Here is a 21682-nt window from a genome sequence, read left to right as displayed (position 1 = left end):
TAGATTTAATCATTTTTTCAATAGAGGAAGTGTGTATTCATTATATTTGAAGAACTAGTCTCTTTTATATTATACACAGTATCTAAGATGTTAGGAGATAATTTTACATTTTCATTTGATTATTTCATGTCTAAGGAACATTTAGCAGGGCATTTCCTCCCTGGCCAGGCTCTCAAATGCTAAAAGCATGTGATGATATTTACGAGGGCAGCAGCAAAGCAACAGGGCCAGGAGAAGGAAGAATGACTCAGGCCAACGGATTCCCGAGTGTGGCCATGCTGTCTCGGACCAGTGCAAGGCACATGGAATGCTCCCCTTCCAGAGCCTCCCTCTGTGGGCGCGGCAGCCTCCCAGGAGGGCCAGAGGGACTCCTGTATCACTAGGGGTGAGCTGGCTCTCACCTGACTTAGGAAGGTAGAGGGTGGTTCGAGGAAACAGGTTGAGAAGGTAAAGGAATTTTCTCACCAAAGAGCAGTGGTTTCAGCAGGCACAGCGGACAGGATGAGGAGGGGCCCGACAGCAAGTGCAGATGAAGTCGGATGGGGGTGAGGCCAGCTGGTGGCATCACGAAAGAAGGAAACGCAGAATAACGCACCTCTTGGGCTCTGGCCAGACTTGGTGAGCCGTGGTGGTAACGGGCACATTCACCAGAAGTTCTCAAACCGGGGACACGCGCCCAGGCTGAGTCCCCGTGGACAGCCCTCCGCCCACGGAGTGCAGGGAGGCCGTGGCAGTGGAGACCCACAGACTGCCGGCCCAGAGGCATCAGCAGTCGGTGGCTACTGAACAGGCAAAACGCCTGGCCCAGCGTTTCTAAGCAGGCTCATTTGGGGATGTAAACAATCAGAGACCAGATGCAGAAATCCCCGGAAGAAAATCTCTCGGTATTAAATTATGGTGCAATAGGAATCTATCTACATAATTAAACTGCATAAGAATTAAATTATAAACCATTTAAGTCTTAAAATTGTATTTGAGGCCTACCATCCACTGCTCGATGTCACCCCATTTTGAATCCAGCCCATAATATTTCTACAGACAGAAGGGAAAGAAAATTAGGCAAGAAGGGAAATAGTAATTGTCTAAGAAACCGTTCTGACATGCATTTCTAAATCGCCGCCCAAGCCGCGCAGTGAGGGTGACATGCCAGAGCAGAGCAGTCAGGAACACGCTCGAGTTCTGCAGAGAAAGCCGCCGCCCGCCCAGCCCGTGCAGGTTGTGAGCTGTGAAGAGAGACCCCCCACCCCGGCCCCTCCGCCCCAGCAGGTAAGTCGAGACCAGCAGCATTTCAAGCCCCTCTGTGAAGCTGTTCATGCCTTCAAAGCAAAAGGAATACGAAGGAATAAAACACTGTTTGGGAGCAGCAAAAGCTCAGAGGCATCCCCGTGTTGCTATTAATACATCAGGAACGAGGACACCCAGAGGATGGGGGAACTCTGTGCTGACCCCTTCATGTCTAGTACACTTGTCCCAGCTGCCTGGTGTCTACGCTGAATCTAGGCCCATGGGGATTCACACGCTTTGGCATCTTTAGAGCATGCCATGGGCAGAAAGATGACCATAGCCTACAGAAGAGGTCTTTGTACGGGAAGAAAAATACTCAGACCTGCAAATTACGTTTGGAGCTTACTGTAGGTAATACCTCCACGTGTTTATGGTGTTGGTCTAAACCATAACGGGCCAAGTTGGAATTAGAAAAACAGACTCAGGGAGCCTGTTACCGTCGCTACATACAGTAGCCCCAAAGTTAGGTGGGGACCCAGGTTACAGTCCCAAATAATGGGGTTTTGCTTTTCTCCTTACTTTTTCTTCAATTTCCAATTAGAAAATCAAGAAACAACCTGCCAAACCTCCATATCATATAACACAGATGTGAGTTTTCTCTTTACATATTAAAATCTTATAATCAGAAGAAAAAGTGGATGCTAGAAGTACAAGGCAGTTTTTGACACTGTTTTACAATAACCAAAACATGCTGCTGCTCGGTTTGGTTTAGTTTCGTTTTGAAGGGCAGCCAGATTTAAAATCTACAGCCCTCCGATGGTCTCCTCCCACTCTTAGAGATGGCGGTAAGTAGAAAGTTGGAAGAAGAAAAATTAGGAGGGAGCATTTACCAATGCTTTTACAAATTCAACACTGAACTCTAACACAAAAAGTAGATGAGCCACATCTTTTTCAGTAAGTTATTTCCTTAAATTCGTAAAGGAAATAAAAGCGAGCACTTCCCAAAGTCGTGTTTTAACTTCAATTTCAGTGAAATGCATCAGCTGAAAGCTACTGCGTTCAGTTAACGTTGGCTCCTGCCCAGTTCCAGCTTTTTCCCTGTAACACGTGATGCCACCACCCCGCCTTTATCTCATGGCTTAACTTCAAACATAGAAGAAAAATAGGTTTTTTAAAAGGAGGGGGGAGAGGCTATATAAATTCACAATAAACTCATTTAAATTCCAAAAGAAATCTGTATTATCAGTTTTTCTATTTTCATATTTTTCTTTTTGCCCCGTTATATACCTATATAAAATACTGCACATTATTTATTGCTCTTTTCATGATAAAAATAAGAACAAGTATTCAAAATCTTCCACCTCGTTCACAGGCAGCCTTGTCGGTAGCTACCGTAGCCTCAGCTGCATTTCCACGTCACTCCAGGCGGGGACGACACCCGTGGAGACAGCCAGCGCCATTTGCTAGTAGTTCCCATGTTAGCCACCCGCACCCGCACGGCAAAGTCCAGAAAGTGCAAAATATTCCCAACGTAAACCACTGCGATCAGCCGGTGAGTCATGCAGACAGAAGCACGAGCCACGCCAGAGCAAAAGGTGCTTGACTTTCAGAAACAGCTTTGACTCAAGAGAAACCATTACACAAAGCAGCCAGCTGGGCGGGGAGGAAGGCTGACTGCCTGCCTCCTTTTCCTCTGCATAAATCTCCGTGCTGAAGAAAGCCTTCCCGTCCCCTGGGCACACCTGCGTGACAACGCTGAGCACTGCGCTTCTGCTGCGGACGTGCACTGGGCACACGCCCTTCCTGACCAGGTTCTCACCTTGCGTCCCTGGTGCGTTTGTGGAGGGAAAATGACAGTGACCTAACACAGGCCGGGGGTGGCTGCGAGCGGAAAGGACTGGACGGGGCCCCTTTTCTAGGTTTGGGACGACAGCGCGGGCCCCAGCCTTGCCTCTGACCTGCCGGGGCTTGTCCACACTGGGGATGACAGGGACTCGGGCTTCAGGATCCATTTCAAAACTTGGGCCCTAGAAACACTAACAGGTGCAGAGATTCTGGCGTCTACGTCACTCATTTCTTTGCACTCGTCAGGACAGGCGTTCGGCAGAGTGAAGGAGGCGGAAGGGAAGGCCATACGGCTCTGTGGCCGGCGCAGGAAGCCAGCACACCAGGCTGTCACATGTCCCGACAGGGTGCTGAGAGGGCCTGCGCGCTCTGCCCTCGGAGAGTGACTGACCTTATTCTCATCTTCTTAGCTGCTCTAAGAGAATAACACAGTTGTATTTTATCTAGAAACTAAAATTCATAAAAAGAAACTATTACAGATGTCATCAGTAACAAACTAAAAGCATTTATGGGCAAGACTCGCTTGTATGCAAATTCTGTAAATTCGCAGGGAACCGCTCTCTCTTGACCTTATTACTGCTGAACCATGAGTCATCGACTTGCTCTTTCTCTCTCTTTTCTGAGCCCGGCCTGCTTGGTGTATTCATTGCTAAACCTCAGCCGACTCTACACAGTACTAGGAAATGGGGATGCGCGTTAGTTTGGAAACTCTGAGTATTAGGGATGGAGGGCAGGTTTATTTCATTGCTATGTCTCTGTCTTTCTTACTCGTTTTTATTGTAAATCAATATCTAATCATCTCTCAATAGGTGGTAATTTGCATTGATATTTTAAACGTTTTATAAGAAAATTATCTTTTTCTTTCAATATATGATTTCAAAAGGCTCCTTAAATTCTGAAACATGATTTTGTTTCTTAGTTTTTTTCTCAAGGAAACAATTTTCTATCATCTTGAGGAAAATGGAGACGGGAAAGGCATTCAGTACACAGGAATGTGTCTGGCTGTGGCTTTTCCTGGGGCTGGAGCGGGGACCTAGCGTTCTCGTTCAAACAAATTCGCACACAAGGCAGTGAAACGAGAGTCAGAGCTTCTGCGTCTCTCCAATGCAAGGCGTTATTTCTGAAAGGTGCCCAGGCCCTTGGCAAAGAAAAATTAGTCCATGCAAATTACAAAATAAAGAAGGAAGAGCCTACCTTTTGGACCTGATAGATCTATAGAAAAGAACAAAAGAAAAAGGGGAAGAAATATAACATCCAATTAAAGAAGCAGAAACATCAGAAAGAAAGGTTCTATAAATAGAAATATGAATAAAAGCCATACTGGGAAAGAAACAGTGAATACTGGTAAAATGTGCATGAAATAGTGTCTGTGGTCCCACTGAAAGAATTAGTAGATTCATTACTTACTTCACGTTCCACTTTGGATATACTGGAGAAATACGGGTATACCCACATGAATCTCTACCACAATCCTGCTGTCGTTCTAATGCAGAAATTTGTATAACCTAGTACCATAAAAGGGAAAAAACACTTCTCCATCTTTAATTTGAAATTTCTTCTCATACTACTATAGTAAAAGTTTAACCAGAAAGTACAGAAACTTAATTGGAAAGTCAACCGGTCAAATTCACAAATAATGAAAAAAGAGGCTTTGATGTTCTGATTTATGCCGACACATACAGAACACGAGGAAAATGCCAGCTAAACAGAGCGACCATTAGAATATCACTGAAATAGTAAAAAAGAAGTTACTATCAGACATTGACACATGAGTTTGCTTCAGAGTTTTCTAATTTTGTAGTAATCACTAGGCAAGGCTGAGGTATCTACTCATTTTCATTCATTCATTCAACAAAACATTTGTGTCAGGCACTGTTCAAGGCCCTGCCAAAACTGTAAGACTAGATTTAGCGTTTCGAGTCATATATGGGGGAGCTCAGGTGAACACAGTCAATGCTGTGATGATAACAGACACAGCACCTCCGACCAAAATGTTCCCCAGTCAACAGCAATGAAGGAGATGCACCCTGATCCGCACTGTTTTCTAGTGCGGTAGGTTCTTCTAATGAAGTTCAAGGTTCACCTGGATTCCCCAAAGAAGATCTACATATAATTTTCCCCTAAAAAGGAGCTCATATCCTTTTAAACAGCCCCCAGAGCACAGCTAACATAAGCTGGAGTCCAGTCGGTCCTCACCACGTGCAACTGCTGAAAAGAATCATTAAGGAGAGCTCAGGGTGGGCTGGAGCCCGCCTGTATCAGACACACAGGCAGCCAGTTTGCTGCCCTCCCAGGCGTGGTGACAGACTGCGGGGTCCTCCCCACACTGCTGTCTCTGCTGTCTCTCCTCCCTGCACGCTCTGCACGTCCTCCCCGGGGGATCCCGGCCCCAGTCACCAGCTTCCGCCCTCCCCAGTGTTCTCACCGCGTCTTCCTGCTCAGAAAAAACCCTCGGCCGCTCAGAAACACCCGTGTGCAGGTGGGAAGGCTCGCTACCCAGATGAAAACAGGGATTGTAGCTCTCAATTTTTACACCAAAATATCAGCCCTACCAGTTAAACACTGGTCTTCCAAAGGGTATTCATTTCCCCTTAATCAACAACTTAAAATGCCAGCGCCCCAGGTATCAGGTTGTACGACTTCAGACTGCGTCAGCTGGTTCTCGCAACAGCCAGGCCCAGAGATGTGATATGCAGAGGCCGGGGGAGGTGCTGTCGGCACACCTTCCTAAATCCTGCAAGCTCCGAGCCCGTTAGCCGGACTCACTCTTCCCTCTAGACGCACACACAGATGGTCGTGGGCGCGCACACGTGTGCACTTCCCCGCCCCTGGATGGGGGTCAAATCAAGGGACAGCTAGGTGAATAGCTACTGCTTCAGTGTTTTCTGTAAAACTCTTGCTGACAAAATTGTCCATTTTATTTTTGATATTCTGTGCCTTGAATTCAGCACCAAGGAGAACCTTGGTTTTCGAGGCATGTTTGCACTTGGAAAATGACTAGGATTACGTGGCCCGGTCTACTTCCCCCTTTGCTGTGGGTGCCGGCAAGCTGGTGCCAACCTTAACCCCATGGTCAACACACCCATTTCATCTTCTGTTTTGTTTGTTTTTATTGCTTATTACAGAATTGACTTCAAGGCAGAGGCGGGGTGTGCTGGGAAGACCACAAGCTTTGCAGTCAGTCAGATCTGGACTTAAACCTGGCTGGGCCATTTTCTCAGCTTCTGGGAAAACTGTCTTAACCTCTATAAGGCTCATTTTCTTCACCTGTAAAATTTGGGAAAATGCCCCTCACAGACTGTGACAGTACCGAAGCCCAGTGCTGCGACCTGGCAGGGGCTCTGGGATGTCCACCCTGCCTGGTCCTCTCTGATTAGTCACAAAATATACATCTACGTTATTTTAAATCTTTCAAATACCTGTTTATACAGGAGCAGACATAAATAGTAATGCTGTTGTATGTCAAAGATCCTAAATTTATAATGGTCAAATTGTCCCTTTTATGAGTGAGAGCTGCTGGGTTGGCTGGACCAGAAAAAGGACAGTGGCCGAGCCAGGACGTCTCCTCCACCCAGCTCTCACCTCCCAAGGCAGCCCTTGCCTGCCACACCTGTCCTCTGCTTCCACAAACGTGGCTTTTCCCACCTCGAGCTGCCTTGGCCAGTGTCCCACTTGCTGTCTTGGTCACATTCATTTCTCTGCCCCCTCCCTGACGTGTCCCCTGCCTTCCAGGGCCCTCATTTCACACACCGGAAAGGAGTGTGGGGTCACCAGTCACGCGACTCGACCCAGGCAGGAGTCTGCCGCCGTGCTCGGACACCTTCACGTCATCACAGCCTGCGCAGAAACCTCAGTGACGAGGCTGATCCACAGAGGATAGCTGGAAAAGGCGACGTTTGCCAAATCTGCTTTCTCTCAAGGGACACCACGCTTTCTGTTGCTCCATGAATTAATATAGATGTGTTTGCAGACAGGATTTGTCTTAGGAGTTTTTCAGGGCTTTGCCCTGAAGGAACATGTGAACGTGTTGGTTTGCATTTCAAATGCTGTTGCACCCGGAAGGAAGGGTGTCTCTGAAAGACAGTAGCGGCTGTATCCCACGAGGCGCTGCGTTTCTCAGACCTAAAGGTTTGGATTTGCTTTGTAAAGCAAAGCGAATCTGTTAAAAACTACAGGCTGAGAGCTGACAATGGAGTGCCCCCCGGAATAGACAGCTGCCCAAATGGCTATAAGCAAAGCTCTCGTTTAAACAGTCCAGACTGCCTGTCTCCATTCACAATAACCTAATAAATATGGAGCCAACATATCTCTGTTTAACCCCTCTGTTAAGTGATAAACTTACCTTAGAACTTAGAAGTTAATCTTTGAAAGATTTTCTAACCATTTGTTCACGTAGATAGAATTAGTTAAAGGATCTGTAGAAGCCTTTTGAAAATCTGTTAACCTGAGAGGAACTACCTGTTGTTACGTAAATCTGTTACCCCTGGCAATTAATCACTATTCCCTGTAAGTTACCATGTAAGACCTCATTCGGGGCTTTTTGAGACCCACGGAGAAGGTCTAGGCCCCCTGAGATCCCGCTTTGCCTATAATCTTCATAAACTTATAAAACTATATCTTTGTCTCTGTGTACTTTTATTTCTTTTATTTTCCATTTTTCTCTATTATTTTCTTATCCCTTACAATTCTACCAAAGGGACCCGGTTTTTTGCGGGGAATGTTGGCCACGTTCCCGGCAACTTTCCTCCTGGTCCTGTCTCAGTACAGCCCTGTCTGAGAGCGCAGACCGAAATCAGCAAACCGTTGTCGTGGCGGACGTTCCTCGGAACTTGCATCAGGACAAAGCGTTTTGATCCCTGGGAACCACTGAAATGTCTTTACGATAGAAGGGAAACATGCCCTGGGATGAACGATTTCAAAATTGTAATGCGATCTACTCACCAAATGACACTTGTATGTTTGTATGACTGTGGTACTTTAAACCAGATTTCCCAGGATTTAATTGGAGTTTCTCTGCAAAGCCCACGCTAGTCAGCAGGTGTCGAATACCTGAGGGCTGCTCTGGATGGGGCGTGGGCTCTGCAAGTCAGGGACCCGGGTGTGAATCTCAGCGCAGCCCTCCAGCTGCCCTGGGCCTGGCTTCTTTCTCCTGTGTGTGCAGTGGGGGCTTCCCTGGGCCTGGCTTGATATATTGCAACTGAGATGCAGGAGTTCATCAACAGATTACTCCTATGCTGTAGAATTAAAATGCAACAGGAGAGGACTCCTTTTGCTCAAAGGAAGAAAGGGATGCTTTGCTTTTAAAGGAAGCTGTTTGAATAGATGATTTTGTGGCTTCATTCATCTCAATTTTTATTTTCTAAACCAACAACTTTTTCCCAAGAACTCTGTAACAAGCTGCTAATATCATCATGTATTTATTTAAATCAATTCTACCCCTAATTAAGGATAGAATGTATTTTATCTAAATGTATAATTTGGAAGACAGGTATGCTATATAATACATTCTCACCTTGATTTTGTAGAAATCTTACATTTGTATTCTCGGTGAAAGCAACTTTCCCTTACGCTGCCCTTGAGATGAATGACGGGATGGCGGCTAATACCGCATGGAAACCGAAGGAGGCCCCACTCACAGCACCCCTCCACCCTTCCCTCGGCTTGGCCACTCCCACAGGACTGAGGACACGGCCCCACAGAAACCACCAGCAGGGCGGGGGACTTAAATCCAATCAAGCATGGCAGAATCTGGCAGAACAGCAAATTATCTGAGGAAATTCTTCTCACAACTCTTCTATGACCTTAATAATAATAATAATAAAGACCGTGTCCCTATTGGGGAACCAGGGGAGGCAGATTAAAACCAGATGCGCCTCGGAGCTCCGGCGCCAGCCACGAGCCCTGCAGAACGAGGCAGCCATGCAGCCTGAGAAGCGGTAGCCGCTGCCTCTGGGACTAACTCCTGTCCTGCCCTGCCACGGTGTGGCTTCTAGAACAGATGGAAGGGGCTAGCAGTGGCCGGCACACGATGAGCCTGAAGTGTCTACTGACATATGAACAGAAATAGTCTACAGAGAAAGTGCAGTTTGAAAAGCAATCGGTATCTTGTCGTTTAAAATTCATATTTTAGAAAACCAGATCAGAACAAAAGAAGTATTCCACTTGGTGGCCTCCAGCAGTGCTACATGGAGCAGAGCTTGAGTGTGCGGGGGCTGCTCGGTGTCAGGATGGCTCCCAAGGCAGGTGACACTGCCCCCTCCTCTGCCCACGTATTTCCATGTGGAGTGGCAAACTCCCCAGGCAGGAAGGGCAACGGGTACCTCAGGCTGGCGGCCGGGGCCTTGTCCCTACAGGGAATGTGACCGGCTTTGTCCTTGTTGGGATCATGGCAGAATCGGCAATGGTCTTATGGGAAACTGGAGATTCAGATTTTTATCTCAAATCTCACAAATTTTAAAAACTGGTTTGACTTCTTAAATGTCACCATGAGAGCCAGACGAGAACCTGTGTATGAAAACCAGCCCTGGGGAAGGCAGCTGGTGACTTCTGCCCAGCACAATAAATTCACATCTTTCTAACAAGAGAGGCCCTTTCGGCTGGGGCCAGGTGTGGGTGGAGAACGTGAACCGGCAGGGGCGAGGCCTCCCGCCTTTGCGGTCACGGACCCACCCCGAGTTGAAGAGCCCTCGTGCTGCCAGAAACGACCTCTGGGTCCAGCTCGAGAGGATGGAAACAGGTGCGTCCACATTCACCGCCCACATTCCGGGGCGGGGGGCTGCTCCCCGGCTACTTCATCCATGATGTTTCCTCTCTTCTCTGCATCACGCAGGCCTCGGGGGTCCCGAAACCTACCGTAAAAGCCTTCGGGGAAATATCTACCAATGAAACAATTTGGTCAGTTTAAAAATTACTAATCTATTCTTCTTGCCCATTTAAATTCGAAGGACCTAATTCTAGTTCGATAGTTGGACCTTGAAGTTCAGCCCAGCGCTCTGGGCCCCCCTCAGCCAGAGGCTGGCCAAGGAGGGTCTCCACCGGCGCGGGGCCCACACGCTCGTCTCAGGGTCCCACAGGCCACGGTCTGGGGCAGGCCGGGCCTGCGCATGCGCACTCCCGCCGCGCACGCGCACTGCACCGCGGGCCGGGTGAGACGGCCAGGCGCCTCGGCAGCGACAGGTGCCTCCGCATTCGCACGCTGGGCCTGAAATGAAAGTCACCGTGAAAAGACCCAGCGAAGAGCCCCCCGCGTTACCTCCTTCTGCTGCCGCTCCAGCTCCTTCATGCGGATCTCGCGAGCCTCTGCACGGGCCGCGCGCTTCGCCGCAAGCCGGGCCTCCGCCTGAAAGAGAGCGGACATCCGGTTAGAGGGCAGACAGCTTCCCAGGACACGGTCAGCAGTGATGCCGCTGAAAGAAAATCTTGTTCAGACTGAAGAGGCAGACGACAATGAACCCCAGACTCATTCAGGTTACAAGGGTGGTCAGGAGTGACAGCGATGGTAGCTATAGGAACTGCTACCATTTGCCCAGCCCTTTCAAATGCCAAGAGGGCGCTATTCTAAGCACTTCATGGATAATACATTATGCCACGTACTCCTCGAAACAGCCCCACTGGGCAGAGACTGTTACCATCCTCGGTTTATACATGAGGGACCACGGCACAGAGAAGCTAAGTAACTTGCCCAAGGTCACACAGCCTGTAAGTGGCAGGGCTGGGCAGTCTGCCTCCCTCTGAGCTACGACAGACACACAGAGCGGAGCGTCAGAGCTGGATGCTCCTGCAGGTTTCTAGTTCGACCCCTCACTTGACAGAGCAGGGAGTGGAGGCCGGGGAGGCTGCCAGACTGAGATTACGGGGCTGCTGGCCTGGCGCTGGGACTCACCCCCATTCTCCAGACTCCCAGCCAGTCACCTCAAAGCACACCTGCACCCTCGGTCTCCCCTTCAGCCCTCAGCCCCGCAGTGCCGGGAGCCCACCTTTTCTCAAGAAAACGAAGATCAGAGCAAATGGTTCTAGCTGTTAGAGTCCTTCCTAATGTTTAAAAAAAACAAAACTGCCTCCATTTAACGGTCTTTCAACTCGTAGCTGTTCTGCCAGATTCCACCTGAGAGCGCTGAAAATGCTTGGCGAGGGACGGCCAATGCATGCCCTCGAACCTGGCATTTATGTTCATGTTTCATGTTCTATGATTCTCATGCTGTTCATTATTTCATGCAGAACAGCCCAATGACATAGATGGCAAAAGTGTTCCAGAATTTGGGTTTCCTGGTATCAAACAAATCCCATCTTCTTTCCACTTAAGTTTTTTTGGGAATGCATATCCTCACACCAACGGTTCTCTAAACACAGTTTTCAGGGAACTCACATCATCTTTGTTTTTGTTGAGAGAGGGTCTTGCTATGTTGCTCAGGCTGGAGTGCAGCGCCTATTTGCAGGTGCCATCAGTACACTGCAGCCTCGAACTCCTGGTCTCAAGCAATCCTCCCACCTCGGCCTCCTAAGGAGCTGGGATATAGGTGGTTGCCCCCATGCCCGGCTCCTAGGGAATCTTAAAGCAGAGCCTTCAGAGATGGCCAGCGTGCTTTTGGCGGGGTCTGTGGCCAGCCAGCAGCAAGGTGGGCTGTGGGCGCTCTGCCCGGCGGGCTCACGCCAGGAAGGGGGTCCTTATGTCAAGGGCCACCTCCTCCACACAGTGCGTGTATTACAAATTTATTTTCTTTCTGAGTTCTCATCTGAATTGAAATTGGCCGTGGGTGATCTGCCTTCCAGGTCGGCCTGCCTGTGTCCTCACAAGGAATTTGTTCTATAACTCGGTTCATTCACGTGGCTCCTTTATCAACCCGCCCATGTCTTTCAAATCAAGGGGTGTCAGAAGTCACAAATGCAACTGAGTTTGATCCCTCCTTGCCGTTTTCGATTTCCAAGGCCACGGCTTGTTTCGTGAAGGGCGGCCGGAGTCTGTGAAAAGGTCCAGCACGGCGGGAGGAGCTGGGGAAGGAAAGTGCATCGCACTGACTTCCTGCGGCCCCCAGCCGCCAGCAGGCCAGCGAATGACGAAGGCCACCCGTGGGGAGGCACGTGGCTCCGTGCCCGCTGGCTCGGTTTCTAAGCCAGTAGGTAACAGGCAAGCGCCCTCACAGCGGCCTTAGCCCCTCAGCTTGGGAGAGGAGGAAGAGAGGGTGCACTGGGAGAAGGGGCCAGGGGGCCAGGGAGGAGGGATCAGGTGAGGACACAAGGAAGGGAGAAGGAAGCTGCCACCAGATGGGGATGGGAGGAGAGGAGAGTGGTCAGCAGAATTCTGGGATGGTCCCTAAGACCTACCACTGGTGTACACGCCCTGTGCAGCCCTCTGCCCCGGCGTGTGCGGAATGAGAATGTGACGGATGCTGGAGCGTTATATGGCAAAGAGAATCGCACAAATAATTGAGATCCCTCATCAGTTGACTTTGAGTTGAGCAAAAAGGACATTGTGCTTGGTGGGCCTGCCCTAATCAGGTGTGGCCTTTAAAATGGGGTCTAGGCGTCAGCGAGCGTCTCCTGCTGGCCTGGAGAAAGCAAGCTGCCATGTGCGAGGGGCCTGTGAGGGGCAGCACGGCCTCGGAGAGCTGAGAGCAGCCCCAGCTGATGCCAGCAGGAACAGGGACCCTCAGTCCTACAACCACGGGAAGTGAATTCTGCCAACGAAACCATGTGAGCTCAGAAGAGGACTCTGAACTCCAGAAAGACCCCAGCCTGACCGACACCTTGACTACAGCCTTGTGAGATCCTGAGCGCAGGACACAGGCTCGGCCCAGAATCCTGGCCACAGAAACTGTGAGATTGTAAATGTGTGTTATTCCAAGCCGCCGAGTTGGTGGGTATTTGTTATGCACCAACAGATAACCGAGGGAAGGAGGCGGGTGTGAGATGACCCCTCTGAGCTGAGGGGGTCCTGAGCACCCGCACGACCCCGCCCCAGCCTGCCTGTCCAGCTCCCCATCCTCTCAGTTTAGCTCTGCTTGGATCCCTGAAAGACCACCTGCCTGAGCATGTAGCACCTGCCATGTGGAGCTCCCTCTCGGTGTCCTACCCCCGAGTGACAGGCCTCCCAAACAACACTCCATCGGACCTTGGACCTCTGCGACTCTCGTGGGGCCTGCTGCCAACTAGGGAAAGGTTCCGGTCAAGTGCTGCCCTCAGCCTAACGTGTCCCTCCTGTGCATGAGCATGATGGCATTCGAAGACTAAAACCAGAAACCCTTGCTTTGAGGGACACAGGCTTGGGCTGACAGCGGAACCACACAAATGAGCCAAGTTACACAATAAATTCCTTGAGGATACGAGCAAGTCAACCTTGAAGACAGATCAACTATGCCGATTTTTATATTCGATTAGAATTTAGAAAGAAGATAAATTTGTATAATAATTCAACACAGTTTCAAATCCAAAGTGCCTGCATCTCGTAGGATTCCCGTGTGACTCCCACGTGGAAAGCAGAGCGCTTGTAACGCAGGGAGTGGTGACCACCGCCTCGCCTCTTGGAGTCTGCCTAACTAAAATCCCACAAATGCACGCGCCAGCGCTACACCAATACAAACCTGTGCGTGGCATCCCCACAAGCACAAAACTGGGCCCTTATCAGCAGAACAGCTCTTGACATTAGCTCGAGATGCTTGCGAGAAAAACCATACAGAGTTTTGACAAAATTCATCCCACGACAGCCTGGCGGAGCATGGCAGATAGTGATCACTGACACAGTCACCATGAAGTTGCTGGGGACGATGCGGACAGTCCAGCCAGTTCTTTGGGCCCGTGCTTGGATGGTGCAGGATAGTCCTGCCTGGGCCAACTCTACTGTAAAATACACAATCTTGTGACGGCAACAGCCACGTCAGATTGCTCTAAGAGTCCCCAAACACTTCCTTTCCGTTTCTGTACTTAGCTTGTAAGGGACCAGAGACAGCAGGGACCTAACTCACGCAGCAGACCACCAGAGTCAGCCGGCGACAAGTTTCCAGGGATATAGGCACAGCAACTGGCGACAACGTATAAGTGACGAGGGCCACAACAGGGCAAGGAAAGCATGGTGGGGGCTGCTCTGGAGAACCTGACCCAACCCCAGGAGCTGGGGAAAGCAGCCGCAGGACACGAGCCCAGAGCCGAACCCTGCACAGCAGACAGCAGAGAGCCAGGGCTAGGGTGCTGCGACCAGGGGCGAGGGACGCGGCGGGAAGTGCGCAACCTGGGGTGCAGGCCTCCCTCTCAGCCTCCCGTCTGCAACCTTGTCTTGAAGGAATTAGGAACCACCGAAGGGTCTTAAGAAAGAACACAGTGGGGTCTGACTTCTGTTTTAGAAACACGGCTCTGGCTGAAACGTGGGCAGGAGGTACGGGGCGAGGGGACGGGAGGGAGGGGACAGGAAACCCGAAGTGAGTAAGGAGGCTGCTTTGAGCACAGGGGTAGAAACAGAAACAGCTGGCTGCAGAACTGCGTGCTAGGATCAAGCTTCGCGCTCGGGTCAAGGCTGCGAGGCACAGTAGGGAGGTGAGTGGACACTGGAGGAACGGCCGGGGTCCCAGGGGTCCCAAGGAGAGCCCATGAGGACCCAATGCTAGAGGAACCCTGGAGAAGAGCCCTGGCCCCTGCCACCTCCCAGAGGCTGGTGGCACCCAGGATGCCTACCACACCCGACACCAGGGGCCTCTTACTGCCGCCTGCCTGCCTCAAGGGCCCCGGCGGATTTGGAGTTGGGGATGCCCTCACGTGAACCCTCTCCAAGCTCCCAACTTCAGGGGAGATGACGATGACCAAATGAAGCTGGCAGGACTGAAGGGACAGAGAACTGAAGGGACAGAGAAAGGCAAGTGGGTTTATGGAATTTAGGGTGCAAAGTAGAAACTGCAGAGGGCTTCAAAGAGCAGTTCAGAGGACAAGACTGTGCACACCCCACCCGCCCCTCAGTCCCTCACGCTGCAGCTCCCGCCCCCACTGGCTGATGTAGAACAGCTCGCTGTCATCTCAGCCCCAAGCAGGGCTACGGCTGGGATCCCAGCAGCTTCTGCGGCCCCCACTGGGGCCCTGGGGCTGCTCTCTGCCCTCCCCACAGAGCCCACAGGGAAAGGCAGAGGCGGCTGAGCAAGACCTCGGCTACTCCCCGGCATGGTGGCTCCACGCCAGACACTCTAGAAATGGCGGACTCTAGACCCCGAAGCCTCCCTTCTCTGCTGAAGACCGTCTTTGCTGAGATACACAGTAAGATATTTAAGGGTACGACCATAGGATCTCTCTCTGAGTTGTCTCACAATAACTGGGTGTGGAGTGCATGGGGTGTGAACAGCTACGAGCTGGCCACTGTTGAGGCTGGGTGTGGGGGACATGGGGCTCTTTAAATTGATGGCTCTCAGATGTCATTCCCCAGCAGAGCACCAGTCTCACCTGGAACCTGTTAGAAATGCAACCCTCAGGCCCACCCCAGACCTGTGGTTCGGATTCCCTGATCCCTCGCCCCTGCTCCAGGCGGGCCATCTACTTCTCGGTTTGTCTGACCTGTTTCCTAATAAACAGCAAAGATTTCAAAACCAGGAAGGGAAAGAAGGAGCCCCCGAACCAAAACCCACACTTGCTGCTGCTACAAGACCTCTGAGGTGCTGTAGGTTTTTGCTAGAAGCCTCTGCATTCTCCACTGGGCTCCCCATGGTCCTGCAGCTGCCTCAGGGCTGGGCGGAGCAGAGGGAGGTGCTGACACCGCCAGCTCCTCCACCAGATCCCAGCTCCCAGCTGACTGCGGTCTGGAATGCCAGAGTGCCACCTCCCTTTGCAGGGTACGCAGCCGGCCCTCTCCCCAGGGTCCTGCTGCCCTGGTGGGGGGTCCCAGGCACAGTTTCACAGGCACTGGGCTGTAAGGTACCACCGTCGTTGAGGGTGAGGATGGCTGGGAAAAAAAGACTCCATTTATCACCAAAGTTCCCTCATCATAATAATCTAAAATCCTGAGCCTTTGACTCCAGCATTCTACAGAGTTCTACTTTTACATCTCACTTTACCATATAGAAACACAACAGCACCCTGGTACTGAGGTCATTACGGTGATGAGGGGTCTAAAAATACATAAGGCAGCACAGGCCTGACCCCCAGGCCTCCTAAACAAATGGCCAAGACAGCCAGGTCTCCCAGCCACTGTCCTCGACGCCACCCCTACATCCTGCTGTGGAGCTGAAGGCTGTGGAGGGGCCTCTGCTCCTCGCCTGCAGGCCAGAGGGGGAGACAGACCACCGAGGCCGCCCTTCTCCCACGGGAGGCCTTCTCTGGGCTGCACAGACCCTTGTGTGATGTCTCGGGACCCAGGCTGGAGAAGTCTCCAGAAAGCTGTGCGAAGAAGTCACCGTCTGGAGCCACAGATGAAAGCAGGCCTCAGGAGCTCCCTTCTCGAGGGGTCCCTACGCCACACAGAGAGCCCTGACGGGCCCTAGCTCTAGACAGAAGCACAGAGCAGACGTACGAGCCGTGAGACAAACAGTCCGACGGTGCCTGTTCTTCCGGGGCCCTGACAGGCTCCTGCTCGGAGCACCAGAGACCCCCAGCAGCAAGAGACAGTCATCCGGAGAGAACGGCTGCTCCTTCTTCAGGGTCAGGGAGCTCAGGGACAGCCTGCTCAGGCTTGGGGGGGAGGCCAAGGAGAACTAGAAAAAAAGTTATTGATGAGGATGCAAAGCCAAAGCCTAGGACACAGGCAGCAGAGGGAGAGTGCTAAGGACCCTGCTAGCTACAGATGCTGCCCAGGGCGGGGAGCAGCCCCAGTACTCCCTGAACCCCAGTTCCGATGACGTCTGGGGGCTCTAACAGCTCTAACGTGTTTGCATCCTTCTTGTGGCCCCTCCCAGGAAGTCCCCATGCAAAGGAGGTGAAAGTGACATGGTGGGGCAGAGGCCCTGATTGCTGTAGGGACGAAGGTGGGGCAGGGGGCCCTCATGGCAGCTTCTTCAAAGCCCGGCACAACTTAAGGGAGTCCCACCTCTGCTCGTCCATTTCTTGAGCTTAGAAGCTTTCCGGGGGTTCCAGCCTAGTGTGGAATTCTACACCCCAGGACCTCCCACCCTGCAGTCACAGAAAAAGTTCTCACTCTGCTTTTAAACTCTGTAGTGATGCCCAAGGGGTCCAGAATTCTACACAGCAGCTGGAAGGGATTTATGAGCCACAACTCTCGGGCAGTTCTCGAGAAACAGGACTGAGAAGTGTCCCTTCCGCCACCCAGGCTGAGGAAACCCTGGGCCCGGAGAGGCACCAACCTTAGCCGGGGAGGCCAGCTCGGCCCAGTGGGGACTTACTGCACAAACTCACGTGCAAGTCAGTGACCGCCACGCTCCGGGGGGTGGGTGCTGAACCACAGTTTGCGAGGAGTCTGTTCCCACACGTTAGGGACACGGCGTGGGCGGAGGGAGAGGACCGCTGCTCGGGGAGGGGCAGCTCAGCCGCACAGCACTCCGCAAGCAGGAGGCGTCTGCATGTTGCTCACGCACATTCATGTGAGCCTCCAGGTTTCAGAATCACACAGAATTGAAGATCTGGTAGCTTTTTTCCAGGTCCCATGATATGTTCCAACTGTAGCTTATAATCTCTCGGGAAAAGTTTGAAGGATGTCTGTAAAGTTCGCCCGTGACTGTACAGGAAGATTATGCAGGTGAAGCCCGAAATGCCAATGAGGAACCGGTTTTGTTTAGAAACAAGCAGGGGCCTCGGCCCTCTCGGGATCCTTCCCGGTGCTTCTCCAGGAGTTCCGCACTGGCCCGGGTCGGTGTGGCCTGTTAGTGTGGCCTGCCACGGGGCCACTGTGCCCAGCAAGGAGCAACGAGGAGGCTGCCACACAGGCCCCCTTCCGGAGTCGCCTTTGCCACAGGAAGCGGCAACAGCCACCAACTTTTGTTATCTTTGTAAACCCCCCACCCCTCAGATGCAGGAGCCTCTAAAAACAGCCTGTTACTCAGGGCAACACGGAGGGGAAAGGGCAGGCACAAGCCTGGTGCCTCCCGAACCGGCTGCCACGTGCATTTTACTTCAGTCTAGGCAACCTGGGTAAGTCCCCCCGAAACCACAGGAGCCCCCTCTGCAGCCACGGCCGGGAGGACAACTGCTACTGAGTGAGGACACGTGGCTGTCAGTGACGGAAGTGCTGACTCAGAGGGCATTTTGGAAATGGGGGGGTCACACTGATGGGGGGGTGAATGGCATGAAAGGGGCGGGCCCAGGTCCCCCAATCACCCGGTATCAGACAGGCCCGCACTGTGGCTACTCCGGCAGATAGAAAAACTGCTGTTTTTAATTTTTGGATCTACAAACTGATTCCAACTTACATGTAAACTCGAAATATATTTTACACGGTTCAAACGTACATTAAACATTCCAGGAATCAGCATGGAAACTGAGGGAAGATTACACTTGGCTTTGTTCAGAACTTCCCGGGCATCAGTCACAATTTCAGAATGTCAAATCACAGACGGTGACATGAGAGGGGGCGTGCGGGTCTCAGCCCCGCACACCTACGTCTGTCTGTGTCTGCCGCTCCGAGGCCAGGCCCGGGTCTGTGCGAGTCTGACGCCTGCGCTCATCTCCTGGTATACCTGGGTTTCAGCATTTCTGTATCAAAATTCGTACTGTATTACTACAAATTACCTGTATTTCTCTTTAAGTCAGTATCATATTGACTTAAAATTACGCATGCTGGTTGATTTTATAACCTATGAATTTCATTTCAGGTTAGTTACGAGGATGTTAAGGCACTTGTTATAAAAGGGGTGCTGGGTCTGACAGGGTTGGGGCCACGGCTGCAGCAGCTCGATGTCGAAGCAGGTGCTGTCCTCAGCACTCACACGACACACAACCACACTGCACAAACTCGCTCGGGTACGACTTAGACGACAGGTCTGGGGCTGGTGCTTAGGCCACAGAATAAACAGGACGTACTTTCCTCAAGTTTAGGTGAAGATTTGGAGGACACAAAGTTAAAGACTAAAGCTTAACTGGTTATTTAAAACACCATGTTCCCATCAAAATTAACTCAAATTATGGAGTACACTAAAATTATCATGAAATGTTATGATACAACAGCAGCCTTCAAAGAAGCCTTTACCTTGCAAGGCTGCTCCTGCGGGTCTACCGCCTCTGCATGGGGGACCTCGTGGACGAGTCCCAGAAACGCACCCCTGGGTGCGACTGTCTCTCGGGGCCGTGGCTGCAGCCTGCTCAGTAGGGATCTGAGCTTCTGCAGCTGGAGACTGTGCACACCTAGCCCTGGCCACCAGCTTGGGCTCTACCGCTTACCAGTTATGTGAGCTTGGGTAGATTTCTTAATTTTGAGCATCCGCCCTCATTACAGAAGTAGGGGGAACATCATCTCTAAGAGTTTCCTTCTCCTCTGAAATTCTATATCTACATAATCTCTTAAGAGCTTATCTTCTGAAATTCTGTCTTTACCCCAGAGGTGAATTAAATAATTCATGATTAATAATTAAACGTACATTGAGATTGTCCAAAGACTTTTCTTTCCCTGCTTTGCTACTGGAAATCTCTGAACTTTGCTTCTCCGAATAATAAACAGATTTAAGGTACTTCACAAACTAAAATAACAAACACATTAAACAAGTACAAATGATGTCACTTTATCAAGTGCAATGACAAAGCCGTTTACCTGTTCAAACTTCACAGCACAATCGGGGCTCAGCAGCTACCCATGCTGTGCTGAGGAATGCAAATGCTGCAAATGAGTTTCTACTCTTGCTATTAATGCATTTTTTCCTGCGATGAATGAATGTTCGTATTTCTTTTGACAGCCTCAACATGCTGGGAATAGAAATGAGAGCCAGGACAGTCACTATCGGGGCTGTGTGGGACTGACGGTGAGGGTGGGCTGCCTCCCTCGTGCTACTTCTCTCCAGGTGACAGGTGTCCCTCCAGCCAGCACCTGGACTCCCCTCCCTTCACCTCCGCCTGCTCCACCCAAGGTTGTCCTATAAACTATAAACCCCTCGGGTTTAAAGTTTCACAAAAACATTTCAATTGTTTCTGCTCAGAACAGGGCTGAGCACTCCGGCAGTGCCAGGGGCTCCCGCCTTGGGCATCACGACTACTGATGCGTGCTTTCCTGTATTCCGTCAGCGTTCCTGGAACCGGCCATAAAAGAAACGGTAGCTGTTGTTTCTATCCTCAATGAACTTGTTTACTGGGATGAGGACGAGGGAGGTGCTACACAACACACAGGAAAAAAAGGCTTAAATCAGAGCGGTTCCTGGGTGTACGTATGTTGACATTAAGTAATAATTAAAATGCCAGTATAGCACAAAAACAGCACAACAGAAGTTTCTATAGTCTTTCATTTCTACTCTTCTTTTCCTTATCTAGAAAAATAAAATTCATTGCATGAGCTCTTATCTGAAAACTACCAGATACAGAAAAGTTTGATGGGATGAAGGCTTCTCGATATGCGTTCGGAGCAAGGACTCAGGTCCTAAAAGGCTGCCTTAGTGCCAGGAAATCCTTCGGCCCCCATGCGGGGCTGTGAGACCCCAGGCTGCGAGGAAATGCTGACGACAGCAACAGCAGCACATCTACCTGTTAGACCCTGCCCTAAGCACTGTATACAGTGGTGACAGTTATCAGCACTGCTTCCAAGTCAGCGGGCCTGGGTCTGAACTGCCTACTAGCTGTGGGGACTGGAAAGTCCCCTGACTTTTCTAGCCTCAGTGTCCTCTTTATCTGTAAACTGGAGATAACAAAAATACCTACCCTCCCCCCACCATGAGGTTAAGGCAAGGGTCAGGGAAAACTTCCGTATACAGCACTTACTGGCCTGACTCAGGAGGGGTTTAGTAAATGTTGGCTGCTTTTACAACTTGCACGATATCTTCCGTGACAGCTACTAATTTAACAGTATAAACTCCGTTCCCATTAACTTTGGAAGCACAATGAGAAGACAAGCACACTAAGGCACCCACCCGGCAGAACAGCGGGAAAAGGTGCCACCAAGGAAATTTCAGAGGCAGGTGGACATTCCCAACTCACACCAAAGCCCACTCCCTATTTCTCTTCCCCTAGGAAAATTACGCACCTACTTGCCACAGAAAATAAAAAAGACGGGAGGATCCAAAATGATGTTACTTTGATAATCTCCACTAGGCAAACACATAAATGCAACATTTTGGTTTAAATTAAAAGTAAACCTTACTGCTCTACTACAAAGTAGTTGTAATTTAGATTCAAGCTCAAACTACTTACCTGGTTTTTAAAGTTGTCAAGTTACAGTATCAAGGAGAAACCACTGGAGACACTGGCCCTCCACAAAATGAATGAATGAACAAATCTCAGAAGACATGTCAGCGGTGCTGGGTGTGTTTTTGTTCGGTTTATTGTTTTGGGGTCTGACCTGGGGTGGGGGATTGTAGTGGTGGTCTGTGATCACTTACATGGCAATTCTGAGTTATTCAATCTTGCAATGCTTTGCTTAATTTGGGAGAAAGAACCAAGTTTATTTAATTTTATCTAGATAGTCTGAATAATGAAAGTTCTAGTAAATCCATTCCCTAAAAATGAACTTCTTTATTTAAAAAACAAACTAAAATTTGGGTGGCCTCCAGTAAAAACAGTA

The 21682-nt window shown here is 50.5% G+C and overlaps 1 protein-coding gene across 4 annotated transcripts in view; it reads right to left on the bottom strand.

Moving 5' to 3' along the window:
- Positions 1-21682, bottom strand: part of LRRFIP1 (leucine rich repeat (in FLII) interacting protein 1) — a 144955-nt gene that overhangs the window by 57228 nt on the left and 66045 nt on the right. For 3 of the 4 annotated variants that reach the window (XM_012648839.1, XM_012648843.1, XM_012648840.1), the window contains exon 2: positions 10322-10408. In XM_012648839.1, the coding sequence (XP_012504293.1) occupies positions 10322-10408 (87 nt within the window). Of the gene's footprint in view, positions 1-984; positions 1033-4263; positions 4282-10321; positions 10409-21682 lie in introns of all 4 variants that reach the window. The other variant, XM_012648842.1, reaches the window with a different exon arrangement.

This window comes from Propithecus coquereli, unplaced genomic scaffold, assembly GCF_000956105.1.
Source record: "Propithecus coquereli isolate 6110/MARCELLA unplaced genomic scaffold, Pcoq_1.0 Scaffold295, whole genome shotgun sequence".
NCBI lineage: Eukaryota > Metazoa > Chordata > Mammalia > Primates > Indriidae > Propithecus > Propithecus coquereli.
Note: the sequence above shows the minus strand (reverse complement) of the source record. Positions and strands in the feature narration are given on the sequence as shown.